The sequence below is a fragment of the Macaca mulatta genome, chromosome 1 (genome assembly GCF_049350105.2).
Source record: "Macaca mulatta isolate MMU2019108-1 chromosome 1, T2T-MMU8v2.0, whole genome shotgun sequence".
NCBI lineage: Eukaryota > Metazoa > Chordata > Mammalia > Primates > Cercopithecidae > Macaca > Macaca mulatta.
Genome location: NC_133406.1, coordinates 130,711,709 through 130,722,658, shown reverse-complemented (window position 1 = coordinate 130,722,658; position 10,950 = coordinate 130,711,709). Strand labels below are relative to the sequence as shown.

Genomic DNA, 10,950 nt, shown 5'->3' with positions numbered 1-10,950 from the left:
AGGAAGATGACAGCTCTGATGAGAAATCTCCCTATGCCGAGGCTTCAGAAGCAGCCCTTCCAGCAGAGAAAGTATTCATTAGAAAAAGAAGGCCAAGTGATGGATGGAGTCAGGGTCCAGCCAGGGTTTGGGAAGAGGCGGTACAGGGTATCGATCGCAGTTCTCAGGAGAAGAGAGACGGATCAGCAGAGATGCTGCAAACACCAGCCGCCTCGGGGCCACCCCAGTTCCAGGGCTGGCTCTGGCTCGGAGACAGCCTTCTGTCATCGTGACAGGTGATTTTGGTCAGCTTGGCCAGGTCCTCTCAAATCCAGACAACGCCACTCCAACCCTCTGCTCTGTATCAGGGCAGTGTGGGTTTCCCACAGAGGAGGCACGACACGGGAGCCGAGGCCCTCCCCCACACCACCCCGGTGTCCTTCAGCACATCCTACAGACTCCCTCCCCTTGCCCTTCTGATTCACAGCGCCCACCTCCCTGCACCTACCCTATTCGATCTACAGGGGAGCGGAGTCGCTTCGTGGCCGCCAGCCCGGGAAGGGGCGCCAGCCAGCTGGCGGACGCATGGCTTAGAGGGGTGTCTGGGCTGAGAGAGGTTTGGGGCTGGGGAGAGGTGCAGTGAGCTTGGGAGAGTGGACTGGTAGCACAAATAATGTGTGCATAAGGATTAGAAGAGGAGATCCTGGAGCTTTGGTCTTCTTTTTTCCCCCTGTAATTGTGCATTTCGGAGGGACTCTTGCTGCAAGCTCGGTAGGCAATAGCATCCGCTCCAAGACTACACTTCCCAGAAAGCTGTGCGGGAGGGAGAGGGGCCGGGAACAGGCAACCTGTGCTGCGCTTGCGCAAAGACTGAGCTGGAAAGGCAGGTGGGGGGGAGAGGGGAGGCGTGCCCGCGACGGGGCGAGGGGGAGGGGGCCGCGCGGCGGCGGCGCCAGGGCGGGCGCGCGTCCGCGGCGGTGATGGCGGTGCGTGAACGCGCGGCGGCAGCAATGGCCGCTCTGGAGCGGCGGGTGCCGAGTCTCGATGACTTCGCGGGACAGAGCTGGAGCTCGTGGGTGGAGCGGGCCGACCTGCCCGCGACTGACGGTGAGTGAAGCCATCCTAAAGTCCGGGGACCCCATCACTATCTCCCCTCCCCCCTTCCGGGCCCCCGCCAGCTGAGGGGAGCCGCCGACTGGAGCCGCCGTCCGGCTCCCCGGCCCCCCAAACAAAGGACCCGCCGGGTCCTAGTGCCCGCCTGCTCCGTCACCTTCGCGCCTCCGGGTCCTAGCGCCGGCTCACCGCTTACAGCCCACCCTGCCCATCTCTGCCTCTGCCAGTCCCCAATACCTGCCCCCCACATAGGCTTGCCTTTATCTTTCTCCTTGCCTGCTGCCCCCCAGCTCGCGCCCCTCCTGCACCTGCCTCCGGCTTTCCCTGTCCGCAACAGTCTTCTCCACGTGTTTCCCACGCACCCCACTTCTGTGCCCCCTTCCTCACCCTCCTTGTTCCTTCGCCTTTTGCCCCACACCTCCTGCTCCTTTTCGGCATTTGCCTGCAGCTGCAGTGCTTTTAGACCCCCGCCCCCTCCGCGTTAGTTCGTCCGTCCATCCATCTATCCTCCCTCCCTCCCTCCATCCTTCGGTCCATCCATCCATGCCTCTAACCCACTGTCCTTTCCCAGGCCTCTTGCCCTGCCTCTTGGCTCTCTCCTCTGACTCTCACCTTCTCTAGGCCCCTGAGTGTCTTAGTGAGCGGGCCTACAGCCCCTTCTTCTGATCTTTGTCTTCTGGGCCCCAGGGAGCACCTGGCCTCGTGGCCTTTCGGGGTGACAGCAGGCATCACGCCCCTGAAGAAGTTTGCAAGTGAGAAGAGGTGGAGGAGGAGACTGCATGGAGGGGTCTCTAATGACACTTGTTCTCCTCTGAGACATCCGACTCCCAGTTTTGTTCTGTCCATCATTCCCCGCACTTGCATTTCACGGACTTAAGAGTGGGAGCTGCCCCTTGTCTCTTGCGTGCCTAACCCACCACCCCTCATAATCTGGATATTATATAAGATTGTCAACAATCTTCTCATCCTAGAAAGGAGCATATCTGTTAATGAGCATCAGAGATCAGACCTAAGCGGGAGCCCAGGCCACCCTGGGACTGCCCCATGCTGGGTGGGCAAGGATGGGGCCATTGTCAGGGTCTGGGTGCATTGAGAACCGGAAATGGAGTCAGACGGGTTTGGTGACTCAGAATTGATTTTTTTTTTCCAAGGGACAGGGAGGGGGCGTAGAGGAGGGAGGGGGGAGGAGAGAGGTAGGGGGATGGGGAAAAAGCTGCTTTGCACAGCTAAGATGTTTTTGTCATTAACCCAGAAACTGAGGTACAAGGGCAACCCCTGCCCAAAGCCCCTCTAAGAAGGGGAGGGACTTGCATAGCTGACCAAGGAGACTTTGAAGATGCTCAAGGACCAAAGACAGCAGTTTTTCTGCTCTGTGACCATCCTATCAGTGCAGGACCTGAGAAGCTGGGTGTAACTTTGACAATGCTATGGTAACCCAGGTGGAGCAAAATTGAATTCATGGGGGTGGGGACCTGGGAGAGTATCTATTTGGGATGCCACATAGTAGCAGAAAGGACCCATCTGAGAAATCTCAAGAAGAGACTCAGGGATAGAAAACTTCGTTAAGGACTGTTTCCCCTTTAAATGGGGAAGCAGGCCCAGAAAAGAGATGATATTTACCCACAGTCACCCAACTAGTTAGCAGTGGAGCCCTGAACTGCACCTTGAGGTGAAGGGTCCTATAAGAAAGGCGGATGGATTCTTCTTAGTGGGACCGTCTTAGTCCAGATGCAGCAGGTGAAGGAAGATGGGCATCTGAGAATGACCCACTGAAAGGTTCCCCAAGTGGTCCTCACACCAGGAGCTTGTCATGGAGTGTGGGCTTCATACTGTTGAGCTGCAGGCCCTGCTTGGGGCTTCTGGAAAGGGGACAACCTCTGGGCTGTCTTCTGGGAAGAACAGTCTCTGGTAAGGGGAGGCTGGAGACTCCCTAAAACTGGCCCTGAACCTTCTGAGCTGTGTTTCTCCTCTAGGGGCTGAGCTGGAGGAGAGTAGCAAAAACATGAAGAAGTTGGATGCCATGACCCTCATTAAAGAAGGTGGGAGTCGACACACATTAGGGCTGGGACCCAGGGCAGACAGGACCACGCTCCACTTTTCCACCACACTACAGAAGGAGGTGGCTGCTTGAAGCAGCTGTCTGGGGACCCTCATTTTGATAGGTCTGAGTCGGCCGGTTGCTCTGGCTCCTGTGACCTGCTGTTGGAGATCGTAATCATAGGTGATTGCCCACTCACCTGAAAGCGCATACCCTTTGGGACTGCTTAGATTGAACTCTAGAAGCTGGGAGCATTCAGCATGCAGCTTGTTATGTCAGCGGGGAGGTGAAGTGCCCTCTGAGTGGTGGGATGGGAGTGTTCTCCGATCTTCCAGGGAAACCCTGGGATCCTCAGCCCCAGTGACATGGGCTTCTGTCATTGCAGACATGTCCATCTTCGGGCACTGCCCTGCCCATGATGACTTCTATTTGGTTGTGTGTAACCACTGCAGCCAAGTGGTGAAGCCTCAAGCTTTCCAGAAGCACTGCGGTGAGGGGAGCCCTAGGGAGGAGATAAAGGGACAGGGGAAGGTGGAGCATGGAACTCTGAGGACGGGGTCAGTCAGGAGGTCTCGTGGGGTAATGGAGGGTGGTGTTGAGGATAGGAAGGTCCTGGGGGTGGCTTCAGAGCATTGTGGGGAGTCGGATTATTGTTTGAACAAAATTCTAGCATCCAGTGGAGTTAAGGGAGGAGTTAAGGAGTTCAGGAAGCTAGATCTTGAATTTTGAGTCTTAAAGGCTCAGATTCAAATGGGAAGGAGGCATGTTTACAATCTAATTTATGGAAACTCAGATTCTCTCATGTGAGTCTATGGACAGGGTTAGGTTGGGGAAGGAAGTGGTGATACCACTCACTTCGATTATTCTTTCCACCTCCTGGTGACAGAAAGAAGACACGGGCCCCTCAGCAAGCTTTATGCCCGGGCCCCACCCCCACCTCCAGCCCCTGCCAGCTCTCAGAAATGCCATGTAGTGAATGGGCAGGGCCCAGCTTGTAGGGCACCAGGTTCCACGAAAACCTCCTCCAGGGAGAAGGGCCAGGGGTCCCGGAGCCGTGGCCACCAGCCTCCTGAGAAGACCCAGAAGGACAACCTCTGGTAAGGAGAGGCTGGAGACTTTCTAAGACTGGCCCTGACCCTGACCCATGGATGGGTTGACATCAGTACAGGCAGCCCTGGGTCGAGGCATACTCCTCACCGCAGGAGGCAGCCACCCTGTCTGCGGCTTCCTTCCATATATTCCAGGGAAGATGGGGTCTCCTCTTCCCGTGTTTCACACCCCTGCTGGAGCCCACCCAAATTCCAGGGCTGGGAAAGAGATGGCTCTGGGCTAGAGTCCAGGCCCCAGGCCTCCCCTTCCCTCCCCCAGCCAACCCCCTCTCTCTATATGTAGCCTTTTCGTGCCTGTGGTGAATCTGGAGAAGATGTCCAGTCTCCCGAAGCCCGATGGACATGGAATCAGGGTGGCCCCACCCTCTGCTTTTCTCAGCCAGCCAGGGGGTCTCACCAAGGACTCCCCTGGAAAACCTCCCATGGCTCCGCCTTCTAAAGAACCTCCTGGCAGAGAGAACATGGAGATCATCCCCAGTGAGGGGTCCAGTCACTGGGCTGAAGGCACCCCTCCTGAAAAGGAGCCCAGTGGGACCAGGCTGCCCCCTAAAACCCACCGGAAGATGGCTCGTGAGTAGTTGTGGTCTTGGGGGTCCGGAATGTAGAGTGGGGACTCCTTTGGGCTGCTTTGTCCTTGGGCCAGATGAGGAGGAGGTCAGGTTTATGGGCCTGGCCATCACAGGTTGTAGGGTACAGGAGCCCTGTCACCTCTTGACCTGCTTGTTTCCCGGGAAGCTTCTCTCCATCCTGTGTCTCCTGATCAAGGCTGAGGGAGCCCATGCCCAGGAGGTGAAGTTCTTTCTCTCTTTTCTCACCTAGATCCAGGGCACATCTCACAGCTGGCTTCTCTGGCATCCCAGATGCCCATGGCTGCTTTTGTTTCTTGATATATGTTGCCCTGCTTTGGGCTTGAAGTCCCAAAAGATGCATCTGAGATTGGGATAGGGATGGTTCTCACACCCAGCAAAGAGATGTCGATGCCCAGAGTTTCTCTGGAAGGTAGAGCCCCAGGCTGAGGGCTATAGGCTCTTCTGCCTTAGTACCAGTTCTTCTCAGCCCCTTGACAGGAAGCAGCCAGATCCTCCTGTGAACTCCTGGAAATGGTCTTGAGGTTCATTGGAACTGCTTTCCCCACAGGGAAGGAGTGCGACCTCAACAGGCAGTGTGGGGTAATAAATCCAGAGACCAAAAAGATCTGTACCCGCCTGCTGACCTGCAAGGTAACCCCCTTCCCACTGCACAATGAGGGAGGACAGCACAGGGCTTGCCCACTCCTTCCCTGGGCGAGGAGAGGAATGTCGATGTTACTGAAGATCCAGCTTAAGGGAAGGCGGTTAGGCCCACCCAAGGGAAGGGGAGATGGGGATGCCCCTCTTGGGCAGAAGGTGGGAACAGTGGGAAGGAGGGAATTTCCAGATTCCTCCATCCCAAAGGAGGGTTTTGGCCTCATGGGGGAGTGAAACAAAGACACATGAACACAGCTGCAAATATGCCCACATCTCTCCCCACCCCCAAGCTTGCCCAGGCCAAAGCACCCTGCCGGCCCTCACCCCTGCTCAGTTCATACCTACTCCCCAGCTCTCCACCCTGCTGTATTCCAGATCCACTCAGTACACCAGCGCCGGGAAGTCCAGGGCCGGGCCAAGGACTTTGACGTGCTGGTGGCAGAGCTGAAGGCCAGCTCCCGCAAAGGAGAGTCTCCCAAGGAGAAGAGCCCAGGGCGCAAGGAGCAAGTTCTCGAGCGCCCCTCCCAGGAGCTCCCCTCTTCAGTCCAGGTTGTGGCAGCGGTGGCTGCTCCCAGCAGCACCTTCTCTGTTCGTGCCAAGCAGACTTACCCATACTGTGCACTGCCCAGGTACGTCTAGAATCCAACCCCTACCTCACCTGGGGGTATTTGGCCCCTAAGCCATCAGGGGCCCCTGGAAACAGGCTCAGGGAGTGTACTGGAAGGTGCACTCACTCAGCCCTGGGTGTGGGGGGATTCCTGGGGCTCCTGACAGTGGTGTGGAAGCAGGAGACTCCCCTGTTCCCAACCAAGCATACCACAGCACCCCAGCCCCTCGGCAGTGTGCCAGATCCAACACTTGGGATATGAACATTTTCCGAGCTGCCTCCAACAGGCCGAAACTTGTCACTGGGGAGCAGAAAGGCCGAAAGGGTCACAGTCCCGGGCAAGGCAGCCCTGTGTGTATTCACTCACTTGCCCCTTCGTGTGCAGAGGCTACGCCGGACCCCAGGGAGAGCCTGACTTGCTAAAGGACACATACATGCATCTCTGCCCGTCACACAAGGGGCAGACACGAAACACAGGCTCAGCTCACAGACAGGCTCAGCTCACAGACAGGCTCACAGGAATATGTAATGGAAGAAGGGGGTTGAGCGAGTTGACTGGGCTGACCAGAGCTGGGTACCATTTAATTGCGAAGATTTTCTGGAGGAGGCGGATCTACAGCAGATTATCCCCTGAGGAGGAAGGGCCTGGGAGGTGAAGGGGCTGAGGAGAGAATCCCTTGGGAGCGGTCTCTCTGTCTTTTACTCTGTGAGATCTGTTGTTCCCTCCTGTCCTTCCCTTCCTTCTGTCCTCTTTTGATTGCCCTGCAGGGTGTCTGCACCAGTGCCCTGCTCTTTGAGCTTGGTGGGTTCAAGGATGCCCCTACTCTGACCCCACAATAGTCACATTCCCCTCACATCTCTTTTGGCCCTTACAGGTCCCGGGCCTCCTCCGAGAGTGAATTGGATGATGAAGGCCCCTGTGGTGGTGATGGGGACCCAGGCCTGTTCCCCTTCCCCATGCCCCGGGGTGGGGCCCAGGCATCCAGCGAGGAAAGTGAGGAGGAGGGGACATCTGACGACCTCCACCTACCCCCTGACTGCCATTATGCAACCCGGCCCCCACGGCCACAAGCGGTAAGGACCTGGGACAGGGTCCTAGGGAGGGGGTGGCCCAGCACTCCTGGCCCACAATACGGGGAAAAGAGGCCAGATCCTGTGTGCAGATGCCCTCCGTGCACCCCAGACCCTGCCAACTATGCACTGTCCTTCTGCCTTTAGTTCTGCACCTTTGGGAGCCGGCTGGTGAGCCCAGGATGCTATGTGTTTAGCCGCCGGCTGGACCGGTTCTGCTCAGCACTCAGCTCCATGCTGGAACGGCACCTCAGCTCACACATGTGGAAGTAAGTCTCTTGGGCCCAGAATGGAAGTTCTAGAATGGAAATTCCCAGGCTCCAGACATACCTGGACTTCAGAAGCCCTGATCTTTCCTGTATACCCATAGGTGTGCCTTGGCTGTTTGCCAGCAGAACCCTAGATAGGCAGTGGCATGAAAAGGAGGTGGGAAAACTTGGCAGCCTAGAGCTTGGCTAAGGCAGGGCATGGAATGGTGGGTGGTCTGGTGTTGAATCTAGACTCTCATCCATCACTTCCAGTACCTTTTGGGTAACTAGGGATAGGGGATGCCCAAACCAAGATTTAAAATGAAGTTCCTAGTGGGCTACCTCCTAGTTCGTATGTACTAGTTAATTCCTCTCCACAGGCACACCCGTGTCTTCTTCCTAACCCTCAGTTCCAGCATCTTCCAGCAGATGGCAGCAACTCTGGGGCTCTGCTGGCCATTTCTAGGTGGGGCAGAGAGACTGGAGCGTGTCTTGTGTTGGGAGAAGCTCTCTTGTTTGCTTGGCAGTCACAGTGGGGCCTTCTTTTTGCTGCAGGAAGATCCCACCAGCAGCTGAACCTCCAGCTCACCTTGTCAACTCCCCGTTATCTGCTCCCCTGAGCCCATCCTCTACAGGCACCTGCCCCCGCCTTCCAGGTCCACCCCCGAGACCTGCCTGCCCAGCCTCCACGCCCCCCACCAAGGACAGCCTTGTCCCCAGCTACCCTGCAGGCTCCCCCAGTGTGGCAGCTGCCTGTAGCCAGGCAGAGTGCATGGGCGGGAGCCAGGCTATCACCTCACCACTGCCTGCCAACACGCCATCCCCGTCCTTCAGCAAGCTGCCGCCTTCCAAGGCCAGCAAGTCATCCAAAGGCAAGGATGGGGTGGAGGTGGAGGCCCCTTCTCGAAAGCGGAAGTTATCCCCTGGCCCCACCACTCTTAAACGGACCTGCATCCTGGAGCCCACTGGAAAAGGCAAACCCTCTGGCTGTCGGGGCCTCTCGGCCAAAACTAAAACAGCCCTGAGCATGGGGCTTAACGGGACAATGGGGCCAAGAGTGAAGCGGGCAGGGCCCCTGGACTGTCGTGGTTCCCCTCATCAGCTCCCTACACCAGTCAAGGCTTCTCAGCTGGAGAACCGGGGAGCAGCTGGACACCCAGCCAAGGCCCTGCCAACCAACTGCCTCTCTGAGGAGGAGGTGGCCAAGAAGCGGAAAAACCTGGCCACTTACTGCCGGCCAGTGAAGGCCAAGCACTGTCAGGCTGGTGCCCCTGCTGATGTGGCCTGCTCTGTGCGCCGCAAGAAGCCAGGCCCGGCCCTGGCCTTTGAGGAGAAGTGCTCTACACTGAAGGTACCAGCCAGGCTCCCTGAAGATTGATGAGGGTGGGGCACATGGCGGGTACCTGATACAGAGAATATGCTACATTGGTGTTTGTGCAGGGAAAGGGAGGAAGGGGAAGTTGAGAGAGAGTTCCTGGACTGTTTTCTTTAGGAAGAGGTAGGTCAGTTCTTAGCGAAGTGACTCCAGCTTTTGCCTGGTGAACCTTCCCCTATCCCTAACCCTTTCCCTTGGGCTGAGGAGATGCGGCACCCCTCCATCCCTGCTTTTGCTGTAATCGAAGGGCTACTTCTTTCTGAATTGGCTGTGACCCTCATTCCAGGTACTGGAGCTACCTCTGTTCCCTGAAGGAAAGGGAGTTTGAGTCCCTGGGTCACAGCCTAACATGCCGAGCAGCAAGGTGGGTGGGCTGGCCTCACTGGATTTTCCTCTGGGCATCAGGGCCTCAGAGGGCAGGCACACAACCCCATGTCCACTTATGCACATGTGCCCACCTCCAGGTGTGCAGGTGACAGGCAAGTTCTCCAGGGTTTCCAGTAAAGCCTGCAGCCAGTTTTATTTGCCTCTTCTGGTGGGAGCCCTGGCATAGTGTGCCATGTGCTCTCCATATGATCTCTGCCAGGAGGTGGGACGGGGGTGCTCTCCTGGGTTAGATGTGGGCCTAATCATAAACCCTGTGTATTCTCCAGCTTCACTACCCAGGCTGCCCACTACTTGCTCAGTTTTACTCACCGGGCCAGCAGAAGGAAACCAAGCTTTAGCCCTTGTAGTCCACACAGTTCACTGGGTAGGACAGCTGGTAGGCCCCCACCCTGACCCTTTCTCTCGCCTCTTGTCTTCCTGCAGTCAAAAACCCATTAACGAGAAAGTGCCTGCCCACTGCAACGGAGCCGCCAGCACCTCCTCCCCTCCAGATCCGGGCCCCAGGCTGCTGCCGCTTTTTATAACTTTATATTATTTTTTTTAAGAAAAAAAGCTCTTTAAAATACCTCAAGACTGTCTCCCTGTTCTGTTGCTGCTATGAAAATATAAAAACAGAAACATAGAAAAGGAAGGAAAAAAATAACAAAATGAGTGTCCTTACTGTCCCCAGCCCTACCCTGGGAGGCTGAGATGATAGGCAGCAAGACTCCAGCTCCCATAGCTTGCCTGCAAAAGTCTCTTATGCTCATTATTATTATTACTGTCATCTTCTCACTTTCAATAGTGTGAAAAATGTGTGGAGTTTGTGTCACTGGGGGAGTCTCTCCAGACAGGATGATGAGGCGTGTGGCTCTGAATGAGCAAGGCTTCCTGAGTCTTGACCCCAGAGACGACTATGGTCCCATTGGGAAGAAAAACTTGAGAGGGGAAGCTGCACTTCTGGCTCTTCTCTAGGATCCTTGCCCTGAGGATCTGGGAATTGGCTTGTGACCCTTTTCTGGTCCTTCAGCAACCCTAGGCGTCCATCCCTCCCTGAATTATTGCCTGTTTTTCTTCAGCTGTTCCTGCTTTTCCCACCTCTTACCAGCAGCCTCATTTTCTCAGCCACTTAGGGAGCTTGAGCTGGGTTGGTCATTGCTGTTGGGATGTTCCTGTTTTCTATTGGACAGCCTTCCTTCCCGGCCTGTGGGTTTGCCTTTAAGGAAGGGGTAGAACCTTTCCCAGGGAGGCCTCCTTGGGTTGAACCACACCTTTTTTGGAGGCAGGAAGGGAAAAGGCATCATCACTTGCAGAACTGGTGGTGTGGGAGGCCACCGGAGTGTGGGAGGCCTTGGTCCTTCAGGATCACCTGGCTCCTCAGGGCTGAGCAGCTTGTGAGGAGGCGGCAGGGCTGGGAGTGCCCTAGTTATTCCATTTATCTCGCTGGGAACCACTCCCGTGCAGATGCGAGATGAGACTTGCATCTCTCTCCTTTGGTCCACCAGGTTCAAGGCACTATATTTTGGCCATGTCCTTTCCTAGTCTCCTTGCCTTTAGGCAGGGAGGAAGCTTGTTCCCTGAACAACACAGAAGGAGGTGACAGGAGACAGTGCACAGCCAGGGAAATCCAGTACTACTAGAAATCGGCTCCAAACACTGGTTTCACGCTCTTGGTTCAGCGTACCAAGTGTGTGATTTGGGGTTTCACTGAAATCATTTGCCACAAATGTATTTCCAGAGGCTGCTTGGGATTTAGGCCCTTGTAGACAGACACACAGAAACAAATGAAGGTGGGCCGGGAACTGTTCGGTCCCCTTC

The 10,950-nt window shown here is 56.2% G+C and overlaps 1 protein-coding gene across 2 annotated transcripts; it reads left to right on the top strand.

Annotated features, from left to right (window-relative positions):
• The first annotated feature begins 867 nt into the window (after positions 1 to 867).
• ATXN7L2 (ataxin 7 like 2) lies at positions 868 to 9,724 on the top strand. Of its 2 annotated transcripts, XM_015147731.3 has the most exons (12): positions 868 to 1,086; positions 3,066 to 3,131; positions 3,516 to 3,620; positions 4,017 to 4,227; positions 4,523 to 4,809; positions 5,377 to 5,459; positions 5,841 to 6,094; positions 6,948 to 7,146; positions 7,291 to 7,412; positions 7,947 to 8,742; positions 9,053 to 9,130; positions 9,577 to 9,724. In XM_015147731.3, exons 1-11 carry the CDS (start codon positions 960 to 962, stop codon positions 9,092 to 9,094), a joined length of 2,292 nt encoding a protein of 763 aa, XP_015003217.1. In that variant the 5' UTR covers positions 868 to 959; the 3' UTR covers positions 9,095 to 9,130; positions 9,577 to 9,724. The 2 variants fall into 2 exon arrangements, with proteins under 2 accessions (XP_015003217.1, XP_015003222.1); XM_015147736.3 differs by lacking the exon at positions 9,053 to 9,130 and having other exon boundaries at positions 900 to 1,086.
• Positions 9,725 to 10,950: the final 1,226 nt, after the last annotated feature.

Excerpts from the sequence above, each read along its gene's own strand:
- ATXN7L2 (XM_015147731.3), top strand. The coding sequence starts at position 960 with ATGGCGGTGCGTGAACGCGCGGCGGCAGCAATGGCCGCTCTGGAGCGG. Across the intron at positions 3,132-3,515 it reads CATGACCCTCATTAAAGAAG|ACATGTCCATCTTCGGGCAC; the intron begins GTGGGAGTCGAC and ends CTGTCATTGCAG. Across the intron at positions 4,810-5,376 it reads AACCCACCGGAAGATGGCTC|GGAAGGAGTGCGACCTCAAC; the intron begins GTGAGTAGTTGT and ends CTTTCCCCACAG.